The sequence below is a fragment of the Camelina sativa genome, chromosome 7 (genome assembly GCF_000633955.1).
Source record: "Camelina sativa cultivar DH55 chromosome 7, Cs, whole genome shotgun sequence".
NCBI classification, from domain to species: Eukaryota; Viridiplantae; Streptophyta; class Magnoliopsida; order Brassicales; family Brassicaceae; genus Camelina; species Camelina sativa.
Window position 1 is genome coordinate 32,731,599 of NC_025691.1, and position 21,121 is coordinate 32,752,719.

The following is a 21,121-nucleotide window of genomic DNA, read 5'->3' on the forward strand; positions in this document are numbered from 1 at the left end:
ATATCATAGTTGTAATCATTGAAAAAAAATATAAGACATATCCATACATATTATTTATAAAAATATCATCAAAATCAATTAAACCCGGTTGATCCTGGTCGAACCATATTGACTCATGATCCAGAAGCTTTCCCGGTTCAGTTATCGGTTCGGTTTTAAAAACATTGCTTTTAAGTTTAATTTATTGACAACAATAATTTATATAATAAACATTGTACACATTACATACATGATACATGATACTACTAATTTGATAGTACATTAAGATTAAGGTAAATAATCCCTAGGAAATTTAGGTGAACTAAGAAAATAAACTTACATACAACATAGGCTGGACCTATCATTATCTAAGTCCATCATTATGCCCATTTTATTTTGCATATTATACGAAATAGCAAAGCAAACCATTACAAGACTTGCCTCACACATAAACAAAAACAAAAAAACAACACAACACCAAGAGAACCTTCTATCTCCCTCAGAAGATCTTAAACCCCCTGGAAAATCTAAGTTACCCCACACATACATACATTACATTTTACATTATATACGTATCGAAAAATACGTATTTTTGTTCTTTTAGTAACTCCAAAGTGACAATTCTTCGTAACACATTTCTTCTTCAGCGTACACACTCGTCGTATTCATATCAATGTACGATCTCGGCGGCGACATCAACGGCTCCTCCGCGAGCCTCGTCATCATTCCGGCGACTCCTCCGTCCGACGTATCAAACTCACCGGACGAGGGCAAAACAGTGATTCCGGTACTAAACTCCGGCGGCCTAAACATCTCCGCCGCCTCAGCCGCCGTGCGCCTGATCGTATCCGGATCGGTTGATTCCGGCACCGGCAACCGCCAGGCGGAGTCGGAGAAATTCAAACACGCGGATCTCCCGCGTAAGGCAAGAACGGCCACGTCGTGAGCACGCGCCGCCATCTCCGCTACGGGATAAGTTCCTAGCCAGACTCTGCGCTGGTTGATCGGTTCACGGACTTCGCAGACCCATTTTTCGCCGTCCCTACGCCGGACGCCTCTGTAGATTGGGTGACGTGTCTCCTTGAAGATACGTCGTCCAGCACGTTTCTTGGGCTTCATCTCCGCCACGTTGATACCGCAGTCTCTTTCCATCTCCGACCTGGTTCAGATGAAACAGAGTAAAAATGTTTGATAAGTAAAACTGAAAACAGAAAGGTCCAAAATTTCGAAGTTTATGAATTAGAAAATCTGATAAAAACTTAATAGTATTTCCAACAAACTTCATCGTATTGGATTTTTTTTATAGTAAAACTCAAAAGCTCTGCTTCAGTTTAAAACAGAGTAAAATGCAGAATAAGTAAACCAAAAAGCATAAAATACACAAAAATCCGACGGATTCCGAATAGAAAAACCTGAATTTACAAGAATTATCGTAATGGGTTCTTAAAATTTGAACTGAATTCAAGCTTTATTTTAGTTCAAAGCCTAAACTATAAACAGAGTAAAATGCCAAAAAAAAAAAAAGAGAATTTGGGAATATCAACACAATAGTAAAATGTAGTAATAAGAAAAGCTGAAGTTACCTCGAAATTTGTTTTCTTCAATTGGTACTTGAAATCGAAGTGAAAGGAAGCTTTGTGTGTGTGTTTCTGAGGAGGTTGCTCTGTTTTTGTTTTTGGGGTAGTGAAGAAGAAGAGTGAAGTGAAGTGAGATTTTATAAGCAACCGTAGTGTGACCCACTGAGTACGAACCGGACGCGCGTAAGACGAATGATAATGATCTTCTTTTAAGTTTTAACTGTTGCACCAATGCCATGCTGGCAAATTATGACGTCTTTATATGTTTTAGTCGATCCGTTAACATTTAATCATATAGTATTTGATAAGAATTTATAACGATATATTTTCAGCAAACTTTTTTATGTGTTATATAGTAAGACCTCCTAGAATTGTAAAATACTTATTAAAAAAATAAAACTGGGAACAATGTCGATCCAAAAAATTGAAAAAAAACATAATTTGAATTTATCTTTTATACTTCACTTTAATTAATAATTTTCTTTTTGTTTAATTATCCCTCAAAATATTATTACTGGAAAGTAAGCTAACATTAATAAGCACAGGAAAAAAAAAAATACGTATGAGAATAATTAAAACCATCGAAAATATGAAAAATGTGGTCAGCTCATACATTGCAATTTTTGAAGGAGCCCATTGGGTGAGAATTTTTAAGCTCGTAAAAACTGATTATTTTAGTTGTGTTGGACTGGGTGAATTTGAAGCACGTGGCCTTTTATAAGTATCTGTACTTATCACGTGGGGTTTCCGTGGGCGGTAACATTTTTGCACTGTACATTCATTCATCTTCGTTTTCTTTAGATTATTATTCTATTATCCAATGTTAAAAATTACTCCCATTTATGGCGTGAACGTACGTAATAGCCGTAAGCACCACCGCGATGAGCATTACGCGACTCTTCAGCTCTCCCAGACTCATTGACAGATCAAATCTCGTTGCAATACTCACCAGCTATAGGGTGGTTTGTTGCAGAGGTGGTGTTACAGAACTAATGCTGATGGAGTAGTTCAGATTTTAATCAAGACTTGTATTTGTTTGTCTTAAAATTTTGTATTCAGAAATGATGTTATTGTTATATTGTTAGATTGAAATTTTGTGAAGTTATACACTAAATCTAAAATTAATTTGTTGGTGAACAATTAGAAATATGTTTTCGTTTGAAAATCCTTTGATTTTTAATTTTTAAAACGTACGTGAACTACAATATGTATGTTAGAACATCCTATCTCCAACACTAACGGAACGGATTACAACTTATGAGTCATGATCATTACTAGACATATATCGAACGTCATATATAGTTTTTTACAAAGTTTATAAAGAGAGATAAGGGGTTTGACGTACGTTGATTGAAAAAAACATATGGGAAGGGGAGAGAGTAAGACAACATAATTGTAGTTTTTTCAAGATTAAAATGCAAAGGAAGAGCCTAGACATTGCTCCCACGTCCACCGCTCGCTTCGGCTTCTTCCAAGTTCCAACTACTGCCCATTGCACTGCTTGGATTTTTTTTTGTATGTAAGCTTTTTACCGTCCATGCAAAGTTATAATCCTATGTTTTTTTTATCATGGATTCTTTGTTTCTGAGATGCATTGACTGAAAATAGTTGGCATCATATATAGGGATTTAAAAAAAAGAAACAGATAACATAATTAACATCTGAAGAAAAACTAAATAAAGTTCATATTTGCAAATATATATATATATATGATCTAATCTAACATATATACTTATGGCAAAAGAAGTGACCTGCATGAATCATGTCTCATATTTTGTTTGTTCAGGAACCAAATGTTTAACTTCGTAGTTGGGCCATGTGACTATGTGAGTGTGCAAATGATATTTGCATTCATAAATGAGTGTATTGGGGGAAAACGACTCATGTTTTTTTTTTTTGGGTATAGGTCACAGCGTTTTCGGAAAAAAAGAAAATTATCTTATGTTTGTTATTATAAGTAGTATTATTTATGTTAGTTAATATTTCTATTGAATAAAAATGATAAAGCAACAATATATTTTTCTAATGCGATTGTGTTTTTCCTCCGAAACAGACATAAAAACAATAATATAATAATGATGTATGACAGTAAGTTATAGAAAGCAGACACGGCGGGGTCATCAGGACATGGAATTATCCCTATCAGTTTTTAGTTGGGAAGTAAATGCTTAACACTGTTAAAGTGTTGAGTGAGTGTTACTTGCGCGTCTGCTTCACGCACATTTTAAATCTTTAATCTTTAACCTTTGTACTTTATATGTTTTTTTTTTTTTTTAATTTATTATATTAAAATATAATGGATCTTCCCAAATGGGTTTGACCTTAAATTACATACAAGAGACCCAACATATACAAAAAGAAGGAAAACAATGTCAAAGTGCTTTCGCCGGAAAGGAGGATCGGATCCTGCTGATCAACCTGAGACAGCTGTTCGAACTGTAGCGCCGGTGGTTGCAAGATCGACGGCGTTGCGGCGGATTCACCAGATCGAATCCCTTGACGGAAGCAACCCAGATCCGTCAGTTCTCCTTCTCCGGTGAAACCACCGGACCTGCTACAAATCTTCCGACCAGTTCAGACAACCGATAACAGGCTCCGCGAAGTCAGGTCCCGTTCCTAGCAATCTGCTCACTCAGATCGAACACCCCCCTTCTAACTCCGGCGACAACCGCTTCCTTCAGGTAACAACTCTTCAATCCGGTCCGGTGGAAGCAAGTATCGTGGTGGTTTGCAGACGGTGGTGGTTCAATTCACCGTCCAACATCCCGGAAAACCCACGAGAGCCTAGAAGCTGCCAAACTCCACAGTTAACCACCGTGACAACGCAACTCAACCCTCCTGCCTCCCAGCCGACTTCCGCCGCAACCCGCAGCTTAGATTGGACGGCTGAACCCCGAGAAAACTCCACCGCGAGCCACCGCGACTTGATCAGAAGCTTCCCGAACCGCCAAAAAAAGCCACAGTCGCATCGGTTGGGAGACCAAACCACAACTCTGTTGTCGGAGAAGAGATCTACCCACCTCTGCCTTCCTCTTGCAGATCCAAAGCCTGCAAATTAAGACATACAACACCAAACCACCAAGCAAAGAATCGCCTCAACTGGAATGAGAAAACTCTCACTACTCATCTGGAACCAACGAACCGCCGGATGAGAAGAACAACCCACGAAGAAACCACACCCGATCCGCCAGATCTGGTTCCGGATTTGATGTCGTCCTCAAGCACCATCACCAAAACTTTCACCAGCGGTCACCACCAACAGAATCTTCGCTTCACGCGCCGAACAGACTCACCAAAACCACCATCCCGAGTGACTAGACCAAGACGGAGGACCTTCTTACCGATGGAAAGAGAGATGTCAGAAGGAAGAGAGAAAAATTAAAAGAGGATAGAAAGCCCTCTCCAGCTCCGGAAGGGCACACCGGAGAGGCAAGAAAATCTAGAACTGAAAGTTGGTTTTTAGAGAGAAGGGAGAGAGAAAGGAGAGAGAAAGTTGTCAATTTATTTTGTAGTTTATATGTTGGTTGTATAATGTTTATATCTTGTATAAATTTACAATACATAGTTGACACTTAACAAATACTGTCATACTGATCAAGATTTATTGTAAAAATCTAAGTTGTTAAGGCTCATTTAATTAGGTTCTAACGTATAACGGTATATATAAGCCATGTAAAAGTGAAAACACATAAAAGTACTAGTTAAAAGTTATATATTTTTTGAAGGACGAATGTCTTACCTTTTAACAAACAATGATTTAGGACAACATCTTATTGGTTTGTTCCGGCGACTACTATAGAGTATAGACCAAGGTTCAAGAAATTGGTCTAGGCGCACATGAACCTTCGTCCGATATTCTGAATCGGTTTTTATCGGTTTAGACGTTTATTTAATTAAGTAAATAGTATATTATTATCTTTAACAGTAATAAGCGATTAATCAAATTTCGAAGCGAACCTATCAAAATATAATATTGTATGTCCAAATAAATATTGGCTATTGGGCCTAAACCTAACTTGTGGATTCAGATATATCCAAGCTCATGTATTGTGCGTTCAATTCATGAAATGGTCGACACAGTAGCGTTTTGTACTCTATTGCACCTAGGAGTGCGAGTAATCCAAGGCAGCTGCTTCTGTAATACAAAACAGATCTTAACTTCGAGTAAGCTTTATATATGGAGAAAATTGTACAATAAAAAACTGACTCAAATGAATATGAAGCTATTGGTATTGGGCTTCAATATAGGATCCAGACTCCGATTTTTTAAAAGCCTACGTAAGTATCTTTTTGTTGTTGTTGTTGTTGTTGGTAAAACAGCCTACGTAATATATTTCACTTCATTTTCACGTAGATATATCTTATTATGTAGTAAATTTCAATAAACATTTTTGTATCATGTAAGTATAGATAATCATCTGTTTATAATCCGTCGCAAAGTATAGGAAATGAACTAACATGTATAAAGCTAAATCTTGTATCCGTAATCTTTTATTTTCAATGAAAGTCTGATTTTTCTTCTTGGTCACTCAAAAACAAAATAAGTTCGTGATTTCTATTGTCGCCGCGCACACCACATATATATGTCTGTATCCGACATCTTCAATGACTATACGAAAAAATAAATAAAAATATCTGAATCAATAAAAGCAAACAAACAACAAATTATAAAATTTACTTAATTTCTTACAGCGTTTGCCAAACAAAAAAACTTAATTTCTTACAGCTAGCTAGTACAAAAAATATCCCCCCCCAAACACAAACACAAACAAAACACACTTTAGGGAAACCCCACGCAATAACCACGCACTCTCTCATCTCATATATACTCCAATTTAACAACCTTAATCTCTGTCTCTGATCACTTAAAAAAACCCTAATTCGTTTCTAATCCATTTCTCGTTTTCTACTTATCTATCTCTCTATATAATTTTACATTTATATTATTATTATATAACAAAACAGACACATAGTATATGTATATATATGGCTGACCCTAAAAATCATATCACTGAACCTAAAGCTATAAGCCAAGCTTCTTCTTCATCGTCAGTTACTATTGTGCCAGTTCGCACGTGTGGTGACAGCGTCTCTGACTGTGCCACGTGTGAAAACCCTTCTCCACTTGATAGTATCACTTCTGCTGCTACTACTACTACTGTTTCTTTTGCGGCTCCTTCTCCTACTACAAGTGGTCATGGTATCAAGACTTTGATGTCCACTGACGCCGACATCTCTCGCCGGAAAAAGCATCCTCTTTACCGGGGTATCCGTTGCCGGAGCGGTAAATGGGTCTCCGAGATCCGAGAGCCTAAGAAGACGACACGTGTCTGGCTCGGGACTTATCCGACGCCGGAGATGGCTGCCGCAGCCTATGACGTGGCGGCGTTAGCTCTTAAAGGCCGAGACACCGTCTTGAACTTCCCGGATTCCGTGGGATCTTACCCCATTCCCCTTTCTTCTTCCGCAGCTCATNACTACTACTGTTTCTTTTGCGGCTCCTTCTTCTACTACAAGTGGTCATGGTATCAACACTTTGATGTCCACTGACGCCGACATCTCTCGCCGGAAAAAGCATCCTCTTTACCGGGGTATCCGTTGCCGGAGCGGTAAATGGGTCTCCGAGATCCGAGAGCCTAAGAAGACGACACGTGTCTGGCTCGGGACTTATCCGACGCCGGAGATGGCTGCCGCAGCCTATGACGTGGCGGCGTTAGCTCTTAAAGGCCGAGACACCGTCTTGAACTTCCCGGATTCCGTGGGATCTTACCCCATTCCCCTTTCTTCTTCCGCAGCTCATATCAGATGCGCTGCGGCCGCGGCTGCTGCTGCTAGGGGTGCCTGTACGGGTGCAGCGGCAGTGAAGGGAGGTGAAGAGAAGGAAGAGGAAGCTTGTGATGGGGCGGGATCTTCAAATACGCAGCTTTTTGTGGACGAAGAAGAGCTGTTAAACATGCCTGGTTTGCTAGCGGATATGGCCAAGGGTATGATGGTGGCTCCACCGTGGATGGGATCTCCTCCGTCAGATGATTCGCCAGAGAATTCTGACGGAGAGAGCTTGTGGAGTTACTATTGATCGATTGATATATCAGTTTAATTTCTTGTTGGATGATCCTTTGGTTCACATTTACGCGAGTCATCTTTTGTTTCTTTCTCCTGATGATCGATTGTTTGAGATGATTTGCTAAATAATCGTATGTTTTACCAACTTTTTATGATTCAAGAAGATAGATCTTTTAAAACAATTTTAGTCACATTTTGTTTTTTTTTGGAGTGTTCTTTCATTAGGGCTCTGGTGTTCTTGATTTTTGATTAGGGTTTTTATTAGTCTATCTACCCATTTTTCTTGTGATTGTCTCTTATGTTTTGATTATATGAAACAACTTTATGTATATAGTCCTATTTTTTCATATAATGAAAGATGAAACTATGATGTTAGAAACTCCTTTTGTAATGCTCTTTTGTTCTTAGAAATCCAGAAATGTGCATAGATTGATGGATCAAGATATTTATAAGTGATATTGTTTTTTTTTTGTATAGAACTCTAAATGGTCCCAGATCTATACAGACTATACTCATATTAGATTAACTATGAAATATTGCAACTGTTTTTATGCATATTATACAATTTAAAAAAAGAAAGTTCGTCAAGCCAAATAATTTTTGGTTTTGGGGAGCAGGACAATAAACCAGTTAACCCGAGATAAGAGAGACGACTTTTAGTGGGATTTTAATTTGTTTGGAGTCAAGTTTGAAGTACCTGATTAGTTTTTCATTTCCTTCATGTAGTGTTTGTGTTGATAAAAGCTTTCTTGTACAGAGATGTTTAAGCATATAATAAAGTCTTAAATAAGTAAGGTTTCATTAATTAGAAACATAAAAAATACCAAATAGGTTACTCTCTAATTTGTAACATCTCTTTTTTTTTTTTTTACTATTTACAGTAACATCTTTTTTCTAGAAAATACTAACTATAATATTTTATTATATGGTGCAAGTCTAATAATAACATATATATATATATTTTTGGTCACTATTAATTAGAACCGCCCGCGTCATAATTTTCTTATAATTGTTTGGCATGTTTTCGTTCGAAATTCTATTGTAAGTAATGGATGACTAATTGACTATGCCTAAATGAGTGTATGAGTGGAATCATACTTCGAGTAGCATAGTTTTTAACTTATACACGCAAACATACATACTAGACGGATAGATTGCTGACAAAAATAAGTAAAGAAAAAGAGACATCGTATGATTTTGCATATAATGCTCGCTCAGGTCATCGTATCTGACGCTAAAGCAGTGTCATGGTTTGGAATAAAACAAAAAATAATAGTTCAATTTGATCTTTCTCAACAGTACTTAATTAACTAACTCTGATGCTGGCATTGAATCATCGAGACGTCCTTTTTCTTTGTTTTTTTTATCTTAAAAATCTTTAATCCTTGTCACTAACGCAATATAATTTCTGGTTGTGATTTGTGAATGGTGAGTCACAGTTGTCAGTTGATTAACTAAATTGGAACTTAGTAAGTAAATAAGTAAAAAAAAAACAAGAAGGCAATATAGAAAATATAAAAATATAAAATAAATAAAGAAAAAGATATTTTAAAATAAAGAAATAAGCTATTTTGACATCTTCGAAACGGTCGCTTGTTTGAATGTTCGTTCATAGTTAATTAAAATAAGGAAGTAGAGGATGTGTGCTGTGGCGGCAGTTTCTTTTAATGATGTCTAGTATCACTAAAAAGTTCTAAATGAAATGTTTGTTTTATGAATTTAATTTACACGAAAATGTCTACTTACTAATACCATTATGTTAATGCTTTTAGGGTTTTGGAAAATGGGTCAGGTTTTAATTGGCTTGGTAAAATGTCCAAAGATGTTTTTTTTTCCTTTTTAACCAATAAAAATGCGTTTTCCTTTATTTATACTCATAAAAGCTACAAAAATTAAGTTGGCTTGTCTCTTATAATTGAATGTTTGTACCATTTTTTACGCTGTGGGACCAGCATGGATAAGTGTCGATATGTCACCGGATTAACATTGTTGTTTTCACCAAATTCTTAAATTTCCTCTAAGGTCGTTGAAGAATGGATTGACCAACAAGACTAACAATGGCGTTACGTGATTCATTCTTTTCTAATTTCATTCATTACTTGCATAGAGTTCAAAAGAGTGTGTTTCTCTGGTTTTGGAATGTTTTCTAAGACCTTTCGATTGGTGACGTTGTTTAAAAAAGACTTAGTTTTAGCATTTTTAGAGAATGCGATTAAAAATGAAAGAAAGAAAATATGATTATATTAAAACAAATTGTTAAATAATAATTATGATTGGTAACAAAATATAGTAGAATAGTAAAATATTATTGTAAAAATATAACAAAAAATGGTTCAAGATAAAAGTAAAATATTTTGAATATATATATCAATAAAACTCTTTTAAGAGAATAATATAAATAAATTAATATTTTGGAGAAAGTAAAATATATAAAATAATTTAAAAATTTTCAACTGCTGTTATAAATAAGGCGGTTGTGAACTCTCCTATTTCAACCACAAAAGAACATGTTATCGTATCTTCCACTCTAGCTATACGATTTTGTCTAATCAATATCAGTTTTCCCAAGAGAAGTAGATAACTTGATGGTAGAATTATATGCTGCACATATTAGATTGAATTGGTTATATGAATTTTAAGTATTAAAGAAAGAGATAAAATAATCTTAACACCCATATATAGTTCTAGGTTATCAATAATAACATTTTTTCGCAAATATCGACCTACATGGAAATAATTGACTGTTACCTATCTCTCTCTCTTTCTTTTTTTTTTTTTTTGGTGATGGAACCGAACATATTATCACAGCAGTAACAACTGAACTCAAATCTTTGACTTAAAGTCAAGCTAAGTTAGCCTACACTAACACCATCTCCTCCACCAACACTAACAACTGGATATTTGGGTGAGAGACTATTTGTAGTAACAATATAAAGTCCGTACAGTACACAACACGAACTAACAAGATTGTTAAATAGTAAAGAGAGGAACAAGACACGCCACAACTATTATAGTATTAGTATATTAATTGTCCAGAAGATTATTATAGTATTATAGTACTAATTCTTTTATGTCAAGCCTCAATGCCTCATCATTTTCTTCATTATAATTTCAAATTTTTAACAAAAGAAAAGCAGAGGACATGAGACTACAACTATTATAAGTATATTTAAAAGTTCTTCTTTTGGCATCATACTATTATAGTATTATTGTTAAGAAGATCGATAAGGAAAGAGCAATATTTATGCATTTGTGTTTTATTATCTATCTTGATAGAGAGGAGACAACACATATCTTTCTCGATATCGCTGGGGTCCATTCACTTATCATTCCAAAATACTCCAGTAGCAGCCAATTTTTAATCTTATTTTTGGGTTACCAATTGTAGTTTTTGTCTACTCTAAATTCTAAACGACGAGCCATACTTTTACCTCTTCTTTTAAAAATTTCAGCCTAGCACCGATTATGTCCCATAAAATTACTAGGCATATTCTCTCCACATCGATTAATGATTAATCCCGCTTAGCATCCATTATCCGATTATACCGTCTAATCCGATTAATTCTCGCATAATTTTGTATATACCGATTATTTTTGGAGTCAAATATAAATCAAATATATATTTCTGTTATTTAGACATTTAAATTAAGAGTTTATGATGTTTTACAATAACTAATGTACAAACTTGTAACTAAAATCATTATTTTTTTCTTAATATTATGTTTTTATGTTTTTACCATAATTTTAAAGACAATACTATAGCTTTATATTTTATTTAATATTTTCTTTTCACATAAACATAATTATACATATATTTAGTACTATATTTTTTTTTAATTTACTATTAATTTAATAACATAACCCAAAAACTAGTCCCCGATTAATCTCCATTTAATTTCCGATTTTCTCGCTAGGCGTTAGTTTCACGCCGACCGCCCGACTAGCGCCTAGCGATTTCTAAAACAGGACTTTTACCATATGACTAATAATTACATCTTTCTATATTGTAAATTAAATCATTGGACGTAATATAAGTTCTTATTCTATATATGAATTGATGGGAGATAAGAGAATCTATGAATATGTAATTTTAATTTTGCTATTGTTTGTTTGTGGTGATATTATTTTGAAAAATAGTTGGCTATATATAGTTTGTTGTTTTATGTATGTGTACATTGTGCTTTATGTACGAGATTGTTATAGAGTCTATAGAAATTTCTTCTGGTTGATTTATTGGTTGAGTGTGAATATTGGTGAAGTCGACATGAAAAGGTGACAATTTGTGTAGCCAATTTTATTTGTTTCCGTCCGTACTTACCTAAATTCTAAGATCCAAGTCATCGTTGACGTAAAAGTTGGTTCTCTTTTAAATAGAAAAAGAAAATTATTACATCAAATCTGTGAATAATACATTGAATCTAGTATCGAGTCTATTTAAAAATTATAATTTCTACAAGATAGTAATCAAATCAAATTGACATTCCACAATATGTGATTTAATTTCTGGTTTGCTAAGAACTTGTTGGCAAGTGGGTTTTGCTAGTTTGTCTCTCCCTAGGCTCACGGGTTTCATCATTACACACCCTATTGGAACAAATTTAGTAGATTACTATAAATTTGTACTTCCAGTTATTATTATGAACTATATATACGACAAATAGTTAAATAATGGAATATATGAAGAAGTAGCAAAAAAAACAAAAACATTAAAGTTGAATTGTTTCCAATACAAAATACAAATGGTTTGAGGGGAAAGTAAATTTCGTTCATCATGTATCAATAACTTAGCTTTTGACATGTTGTAGACAAGGAAGAACCCTCCGAGGAATTGATCTCTCGTGCCAGCCTCATCTGGGGATCCTTTCAAGTTTCATCTTACGTACGGGAAATAGTTAGTGTTTATGATTTAGTACTTTACCTAGAAAAAGTATTTTAATGATGGGATGGGACGTGCCGATATGACTTCATGAGTATCATGATGTAAGCTCTATAAGTATGAATGTAGTTTGAAGATTAAGAGGGATCAAAAAAAGAAAAGGCGTTTTGAAAGACGAAACCGGCTACCATGACCATATAAGAATTCTAGTAGAATGGTATAACATAGTACTAGTTGGAAGAGATAACTTAAAGAGTATATATAAAATACTTGAATGGGTTTACATTCCTAAACCCAAAAAATCTGATCCCAAACCTGAATGGATACCCAAACGCCTAGTCCTACCGCATGACACGTTCATTTAAATTACAAATATTCCAAATTTCTAACTATCTAGTTTCAAATGACCGATATATGTTTGTTGATCTTGACTACTTTAAAAATACAGTCGTTTTGTACCTTTTTGTCTTTTTACGTACGAAGTAATTATTCGAAACTTTAAAATCCCACTTTCTTTTTCGTCTTATACATGACAGAAAAATGTTAGATTTTTTTTTTTTTTTTCCTTTTTCGAGCTCATTCGATTGACTGTATAAAAAGTTATAGCCGAAATTTCGATTTATTAGCATGGACTTTGATTCTTTGAACGAGCAGAAAACTTTGAAACAATTATTTTGTCAGCAACAAAAGAACAATAAAATCGATAATTGCTAATATTAAATTGTTATGGCTTTGTTGACTAAAAGTTAAAGAAAGAAAAGTGGTGTTGCATATGGCCGACACGGTCTCTCTTTTCTTCTTTGTTGGTTGTTCATATCTCATTATAACTTTTCCATGCAGTTAAATTAATCACTCATGAATTTTATTTAGTTTACTAATGGTTCGATCTTATTTTGGATTAATGATATCCAACCAATGCTCATTGATGTATTATATCATTCGGAACACCATAATGTTATCTTTTTCAAAAAAAAAAAGACCATAATGTTATGTAGTTTTGAGTGTAGATATGATATGATTTATAATTTGATTAAATCACACCAATATATATGTTCTAAAACCTGTTAGATGAGTCCTAGCGGATGGCACCTAATCATATACGCACACTTTTCTGTGTTCAAATTAGCTAAACATGTCAAATAATTTGGTGACCGACCAAAGAACCCAAAAACTATTCTATAAAATGGAAGATAGTTTTTGTTACAAGAAGTTAGTAATGTGATTCACTTTGTACACATATACAAGTAAGTTCTCGACCATATATTTAATGTGACTTGATTTTATATGTAACTAGAAGAAGGCATATGGAAGTTCATAACTGCAAGATACAGGAGAATTAAAAAGAATTATGGAAGTTCATAACTGCAAGATACAGGAGAATTAAAAAGAATTATGGGAGTTCATAACTGCAAGATACAGGAGAATTAAAAAGAATCAAGTTATAAATAAGTCAAGATGAACATAACTGTTGATATTTTAGCATTGCAATTCTTTAGGAAGTATTCGGAAGTTTGTCTGCTTTCCAACTTACGACTGCTTGGTCTATCACTTGATGATTCTATCCTATAGGTTTATGAGTGAACATATTGTAGTGCCTTGCAAGTCGATATTTGCTACCATTTTGGTTTAATAAAGAAACATAATTCAAATTTCGAGGAAAACAAATCAGAGTTTTGGTCAAAAATTGGGAAGAGAAGAATTAAATCAGATTTTAATTTCTCCTGTTATACATAGACGGTAAGAAAGAAGAACAAAACCAAGGAAAAAAAAAAAAAAAACTTGCTGTTTTTAAAAGACAACATTATTCTTCTTTTCTCGTCTTTGGTCTTAGAGGCTTCACAGGAACTAAATAGCTGAGAAGAAGCACAACGACAGGTATAACTGTTCCAATGTAATATACACTCTTGAAGGCAATGATTGTTTCGTGTAAGCTTAAAACCTGAAAGTTACACACAAAAGAATGAGAGAACTGTTGGAAAAAACTGAGGGAAGAGTTTTGTTTGGTTACCATGAATCCGACTGATGAGTAATTGAGAACCACTACTGTGTAGAGGAAATTGATGAGAACCAAAACGTTTCTCAGCGTTGCCATTTTCGGAGGGATTGCTTGTTGCCATCGGTAAATAGCTGTTCAAAGCAAAAGAAGAAGCTTTTTTAGATAACAAGCTACCGAACTGAACCAAAACAGAACTGAACATTAATGAAAGATGAAGGCAGAGAGTATCGTACCTTTCGAACCGTCGATCATCAATGCAGATTGCACAAAGAATATAATGTATCCAGGATACAGTCCCTGCAAAACGAACAAGTAGAGGTTTTGATTACTTTCTTTGGCACAAAAAGAATGGATCTTTATGAACAAAAAGAAAGAGCACTAACATGCCAGACAGCACTGACGGTTTGCGTAGCTAGCAACTGGAAGAAACCTGCTTTCTTCCCTGGTTTCACAATTCTCTCATATACATCTGCATCAAAAAGCACACAAACGGTTAAAAGGCTTATAATACACAAATATGACAATCTCTACGATCTCCTCATATGGCACTATTATTACTCACAGTGACGGAGCCACGTGCTGACTTGTATGTTCCAGTAAAGAGGAATCTGAACCGCACTCTTGGCAAGCTCAACCCCCAAAATATCAACATTCTTGGCACGGTCCCATTTCGCCTTTGTTTGCGTTTCATCAGCCCAACCACTGAAACCCAAACCGGAGATAATAATGGAAGCCTCTGAAATAGACCATATGAAGTAATACTTCCAACGAGCAGTGAAACCCGCCATGTATTGGTAACCAAATCTCTTCCAGAATCCCCATTCTTGGTACACTGGTTCTGTGAACCGGGTTAGCGGAAACTGAGGAACTAAGTAGAGATATAAAGCCATACAAATGGCAGCTTGAAATATAGCTCGAATCATTGCTCCATAAGGTGATGGTCGCTTCCCTTTTTCAGAAACAGCCCAAATCTGAAATCCACACACAAACAAACAGACTCGATTAATCAAGAACCGCACTTTTTCGATAAGGAATGAGAGAGAGAGAGAGAGAGAGAGAGAGAGAGAGAAAGAAAAAAAAGCTTACTCCTTTCCCTTCAGTCCATTCAAGATAATCTTTCATTTCGAAAACCGGGCCAGCGAAATGGCTTCCACAACAAAGGCAATAACCAAAGTACTCAATAAGAGAAGGCATCCCAATCAAACGGTTTTTCCTCTGAGCCTCACGTAGACCTTCTTCTTTCAACACTCCATCGTTGTAATTTATCGAACAAGAAATCACTTTCAGCGTTAACACCATCAAAGCTCCTAACATACACACATTCATCACAACCAAAACTTTCAGCTTCTAGTTTCCACCATTATTACAAAATCAAAGATTCCAAAAACTGTAATCAAAATCTGAATTGAATATGGTTCTTCCACAAAGATTCAAACTTTAAACAACACCCTAATAGTTTCACACTCAGCTAAAGAAACCTTCAAAACCTACAAAATTGGAATCAAATTGAGGAAAAAAGAGAGTTACCAGTAGAGTCAATTCCTCCTTCTTTCCAAGCATCTCCACTCATATAAAACACATGACTACATACATACATAAACTAAACTTACTTTATCATAAAAAGGAGCAAGATTTAGAAAACCAAAAGCTTTAAAGTTTCAAACTTTTTACCAGCCAATGAGATAAGTGAAACCGAGGAAGAAAGTGATGAATCCAGACAAGGGTCGATGAATCGCCATTGAAGCGTAACCAATCGTCATCGGGACAAGGAAGTGGAGATTCGAGGAGAAGCCAAAGGAGAGATAAGAGAGGAAAGCACCAGACGCAGCTGCGTAGATGTGTTTACCGAGTCGACTCGGTACGAATCGCCATAAGAAGGAGACTGGGATCGTCGCGACGAAACAGAGGAGGAAACGGAGGACTGCGACGGAGACGCCGATCGAGGCGGCCATGGAATCCATGTCGAGCGATCCCATGGTGAAGTGAAGATTTTGGATTTTGGTGTGTCAAACTCGGACTGAGCTATGACGAAGACGACGACGACGACGACGATGACGAGAACATATGAATCAAATCGAATCTTTTTTTGTAGTTCGTGTGGGGGTTTTGGTTTCGATCTTGTTGACGAAAAGGTATATGTGAAGTTACGATAATACCCTCGATGTTTTTTTTTCTTCATTCAATGTTTATAACTATAACAATGTTCTATTGTTCTTGGATATATCGAAAAACAAAAACACCTTATCTTGTAGGTCGATCTCATTTATGATCTTACCCACAATATACATTTTACAATTGAGAATTTTTGTGCTGAATAAACAAGTTTACAATGATTACAAATTGATAAAACTTATGTAGTTAAAAAAAGTTACAAGAAAATTGAGTAGTACTGTATTTATGTTTTATAATGTTTCAAAAAAAATATAATTATTCAGTTATCAAATAACATCAATTCTTTTTAGTTACCCATAATTCGAGCACCTCCATATTTAATAACTTTGGTTGTCTTTTTTTTTTTCTGGAATGACCAAATTGTCAATTTACATTTGAATTACAAGTGTTATAAGGAGTTGGTTATTTGAACTAATAACATGAATATTATGTTGAAAAAAATAGACATTAAAATTTTAAAACTATAAAATATTATTTACAAATATTATAACCAATTAAATAAAGATTGGTTTATTTCTTATTGTTTTAGAAATGCCAAAGCTCAATATTTAGGAATTTTAATATTAGTTCATAATATAACTCAAATTCATGTTATTTTGATGAATATCTGTAAAATATTAAGACTACATGATTGAGTAAAATATTTTGTATAGAAAATTCATAATACATCTCAAATCATCACTAGAAATAATTTAAGCAAACATAAATTTACAATCTAATTATATCATAGTAGACCATATCTGTGTAATTAAATATTATTCTATATATATACATGTAGCATATCACCTAAAATCTTAAACTATAATTTGACATTTTACCTTGATAATTCTTATCTCCATCTACAAACTCACACACATCTCCCTATATAAACACACATAAACCAAGCAATCAAACATCAAACATTTACAATCCACACACAAAAATCTTGTACATGCAATTACTAAAGATAAGTCTTTAAGAAAAGAAAAAAGAAATGATGAATACGAAGAGTGTAGCCATGTTGATGATGGTGTTGATGGTACTATGTGAGTTTTCTGGCACATGTGCTCGTCATCATCATCATCATTCTCCTTCTCCATCTCCTTCACCAGATTCTGACTCCCCTTCTCCTTCTCCTTCACCAGATTCTGACTCTCCTTCTCCTTCACCCGATTCAGCCGGAAAAGAAACATATTGCGTACTTGGTTGTTCTATTCATCAATGCTTTCTCCTAGGCATAAACTCAAGTAAGTTGGTTACTCTTACATATTAATTATGGATTGATCAATGTGTATTAACTAACTTAATCATTTGAACAGTTTAAATGTTTGGCTCATACGTATGTTTTTGTGTTAAACCATTGATATTACAAGTTGTAGTTGTGAATCTAATAAAATATATTTTCAAACACGAAAATTGAATATTATTATATATTTCATATTAAAATTGGAAATTTGCTATGACAACAGACGACTGGGACAAGTTCGGCTCATGCATTAAAGAATGTTCGGAGCAATGCAAAAGGAACAACAAAAGCGATGATATATATGTCTAAATTACTAAAGAGCAAATGATTGTTTGCATGACTAAAATTACTAAAGTACTATCATTTCATAATGTTTTCGTGAGTGAGATGTATAATAAAAATATAAGGGATATATAATAATAAGTACTCCCTATGTCTATAAAAAATTGATGTTTAAAAAATTTTATTCATTTTAAGAAAACAATGATTATTGAGTTTAGATATATATTTTTCTTTGACTAAAGAGATATTATTTAATTTTAAACCAATAACAATTCAAAATTTTAAATATTTTCAATGATCACTTCTTGAAGTTTACAAAACATTGATTTTTGTGGGACAAAAAAATATTCCAAAACATCAATCTTTATAAGACAGATAGAGTAATAACTATTGATATATTCTTTATTAAACAAGAGCATCGTATAGATCTCAACAAATTTAATGTATCACCAAATAAGTTTAAAGTTTTGATTAATTTACTCTTTTTTTTTGAAAAACTAGAAAATGCAACAAAGAAGAATTCATATAATTAGTTATTAGAAAATGTAACGCAATGTTTTTTCTCTAGGTAGCTCCCAATTGTCACAAAAACCACGCCCACCTAACAAAATGTCCAAACATTGCGAGGCACGCACACCATAACGATCATGATCCAACAAAATAAATATATATGGTCCGCTTAAAAGTAAAACCAANTGGGACAAGTTCGGCTCATGCATTAAAGAATGTTCGGAGCAATGCAAAAGGAACAACAAAAGCGATGATATATATGTCTAAATTACTAAAGAGCAAATGATTGTTTGCATGACTAAAATTACTAAAGTACTATCATTTCATAATGTTTTCGTGAGTGAGATGTATAATAAAAATATAAGGGATATATAATAATAAGTACTCCCTATGTCTATAAAAAATTGATGTTTAAAAAATTTTATTCATTTTAAGAAAACAATGATTATTGAGTTTAGATATATATTTTTCTTTGACTAAAGAGATATTATTTAATTTTAAACCAATAACAATTCAAAATTTTAAATATTTTCAATGATCACTTCTTGAAGTTTACAAAACATTGATTTTTGTGGGACAAAAAAATATTCCAAAACATCAATCTTTATAAGACAGATAGAGTAATAACTATTGATATATTCTTTATTAAACAAGAGCATCGTATAGATCTCAACAAATTTAATGTATCACCAAATAAGTTTAAAGTTTTGATTAATTTACTCTTTTTTTTTGAAAAACTAGAAAATGCAACAAAGAAGAATTCATATAATTAGTTATTAGAAAATGTAACGCAATGTTTTTTCTCTAGGTAGCTCCCAATTGTCACAAAAACAACGCCCACCTAACAAAATGTCCAAACATTGCGAGGCACGCACACCATAACGATCATGATCCAACAAAATAAATATATATGGTCCGCTTAAAAGTAAAACCAAGTTTCATCATTTTGTTAAAATCGCATAAACCAAGAGACAGTTGAGAGCTCTGCTAAAAACTGTTTATTAAAATGTTGCGTGTACGTACAAAGATTTGTGTGAATTCTTTTTCACAGTTTTTATTTTTAAACAGCATTATTTTTTTTTCGTCGAAAATATATAATGCAAATGGTATAGTTATTAAAGGAAATAAAGATTAACNACAGCATTATTTTTTTTTCGTCGAAAATATATAATGCAAATGGTATAGTTATTAAAGAAAATAAAGATTAAAAAATGTTACTGGAATAAATTGACAGTAATTCCTCTTCAATTTGTTCATCTCTTTTTTTTTAGTTGAGCTAATTGTTTTATATATATGTTTAGTGGGGAAAATTAGAATAGGGTGGAATGGGATGAATTTTTTTTTTCATTCATTTTTCTCAATAAAAAAATTAATTAAAAGAAGGGTTTTTTTTTTTTCTTTTTTCTTATTTGGTGTTTAAAGATTGTTAGTCTTTGGTATTTTTTCTAGAAAAAAGGAAATTCAATCAATGGATGAGAGGTTTAATGTCTGCATGACTAAATATAAGATGCCATATGAATTTTTCTCCATTCTTAGTTACAAAATAGTAAATAGTCTTGATCCTAAATAGTAAATAGTCTCATCCTCACTGCGTATATATAAATCAATCTTTCTCTTCTTCTTTTTTTTTTTTTTTTTTTGGTTTTACCATAATCAAATCTTTCTCTTTAACCCAGCTTCTTAATTAACTCTTAAGTCTCTGAGGAAAAAAAAATGATGAACACAAAGAGTGTAGCCATGTTAATGATGGTGATGATGGTACTAATGGGAATGGAGAACATTCTGGTTCACGCAAATCATCATCATCATCACTCTCCTTCTCCTTCACTAGATTTTGATGTTTATTCAAAGTCTCCTTCTCCTTCACCAGATTCTGATGTTTATTCAGTATCTCATGCAGCTTCACCAAAGCGAACCACAGAAGAAGCAATTTGTATTCTTGATTGTATGATTTATCAGTGCCACCGTGACAAAAACTTAAGTAAGTAAATATTACTTAATTATGGATTGATCTATGTGTATAAACTAGCTTACTCCTTTTCTTGAACGGTTTAAATGTCTAGCTCATACGTTGTGGTTGTGAATCTAATAAATTATCTTTTCAAACATGAAAACTTAATATATATATATATATACGTAATATTTATCTATTCAATATTTAACTAAACCCATCATTTTTTGAATCTAACGATTATTTTTTTTTTGGGAATTTTGCGATGACAACAGAGGATCGGTACAAGTTAGGCTCATGCTTGAACGATTGTGTGAACAGTGAGACATGCAAAAGGAAGAACACAAGCAATGATGTGCATGCCTAAATAACTAATTAGGCCATCCACAATGGAGAGTCTCTCCACCGTCTCTTAAAAAATAAAATTATTATTTTAATATTTAATTAATTTTTATTTGTTATTTGTTATTAATTAATAAGAAGCTGACAA

General features: G+C 33.7%; 5 protein-coding genes across 6 annotated transcripts; 3 read left to right on the top strand and 2 right to left on the bottom strand.

Annotated features, from left to right (window-relative positions):
• LOC104703916 (dehydration-responsive element-binding protein 1E-like) lies at positions 222-1,649 on the bottom strand. Its single transcript, XM_010420007.2, has 2 exons — positions 1,563-1,649; positions 222-1,138 (listed from the first exon to the last, which is right to left on the bottom strand). Exon 2 carries the CDS (start codon positions 1,129-1,131, stop codon positions 580-582), a length of 552 nt encoding a protein of 183 aa, XP_010418309.1. The 5' UTR covers positions 1,132-1,138; positions 1,563-1,649; the 3' UTR covers positions 222-579.
• LOC104703917 (ethylene-responsive transcription factor ERF026-like) lies at positions 6,429-7,766 on the top strand. Of its 2 annotated transcripts, none has more exons than XM_010420008.2 (2): positions 6,429-6,996; positions 7,322-7,766. In XM_010420008.2, exons 1-2 carry the CDS (start codon positions 6,543-6,545, stop codon positions 7,630-7,632), a joined length of 765 nt encoding a protein of 254 aa, XP_010418310.1. In that variant the 5' UTR covers positions 6,429-6,542; the 3' UTR covers positions 7,633-7,766. The 2 variants fall into 2 exon arrangements, with proteins under 2 accessions (XP_010418310.1, XP_010418311.1); XM_010420009.2 differs by having other exon boundaries at positions 6,429-6,716; positions 7,027-7,766.
• LOC104703918 (lysophospholipid acyltransferase 2-like) lies at positions 14,180-16,598 on the bottom strand. Its single transcript, XM_010420010.2, has 8 exons — positions 16,163-16,598; positions 16,019-16,074; positions 15,578-15,798; positions 15,054-15,462; positions 14,875-14,960; positions 14,725-14,788; positions 14,504-14,622; positions 14,180-14,434 (listed from the first exon to the last, which is right to left on the bottom strand). Exons 1-8 carry the CDS (start codon positions 16,465-16,467, stop codon positions 14,297-14,299), a joined length of 1,398 nt encoding a protein of 465 aa, XP_010418312.1. The 5' UTR covers positions 16,468-16,598; the 3' UTR covers positions 14,180-14,296.
• LOC104703919 (early nodulin-55-1-like) lies at positions 17,540-18,291 on the top strand. The gene is made up of 2 exons (XM_010420011.2): positions 17,540-17,889; positions 18,112-18,291. Exons 1-2 carry the CDS (start codon positions 17,637-17,639, stop codon positions 18,195-18,197), a joined length of 339 nt encoding a protein of 112 aa, XP_010418313.1. The 5' UTR covers positions 17,540-17,636; the 3' UTR covers positions 18,198-18,291.
• Positions 20,322-21,035, top strand: LOC104703920. The gene is made up of 2 exons (XM_010420012.1): positions 20,322-20,661; positions 20,907-21,035. Exons 1-2 carry the CDS (start codon positions 20,394-20,396, stop codon positions 20,996-20,998), a joined length of 360 nt encoding a protein of 119 aa, XP_010418314.1. The 5' UTR covers positions 20,322-20,393; the 3' UTR covers positions 20,999-21,035.

Coding starts and splice junctions, on each gene's coding strand:
- LOC104703916 (XM_010420007.2), bottom strand. CDS start 1,131: ATGGAAAGAGACTGCGGTATCAACGTGGCGGAGATGAAGCCCAAGAAA.
- LOC104703918 (XM_010420010.2), bottom strand. CDS start 16,467: ATGGGATCGCTCGACATGGATTCCATGGCCGCCTCGATCGGCGTCTCC. Junction 15,463..15,577: donor AATGGACTGAAGGGAAAGGA/GTAAGCTTTTTT, acceptor TGTGGATTTCAG/ATTTGGGCTGTTTCTGAAAA. Junction 14,789..14,874: donor CCGTCAGTGCTGTCTGGCAT/GTTAGTGCTCTT, acceptor TTCGTTTTGCAG/GGACTGTATCCTGGATACAT.
- LOC104703919 (XM_010420011.2), top strand. CDS start 17,637: ATGATGAATACGAAGAGTGTAGCCATGTTGATGATGGTGTTGATGGTA. Junction 17,890..18,111: donor TCTCCTAGGCATAAACTCAA/GTAAGTTGGTTA, acceptor CTATGACAACAG/ACGACTGGGACAAGTTCGGC.
- LOC104703920 (XM_010420012.1), top strand. CDS start 20,394: ATGATGAACACAAAGAGTGTAGCCATGTTAATGATGGTGATGATGGTA. Junction 20,662..20,906: donor CCACCGTGACAAAAACTTAA/GTAAGTAAATAT, acceptor CGATGACAACAG/AGGATCGGTACAAGTTAGGC.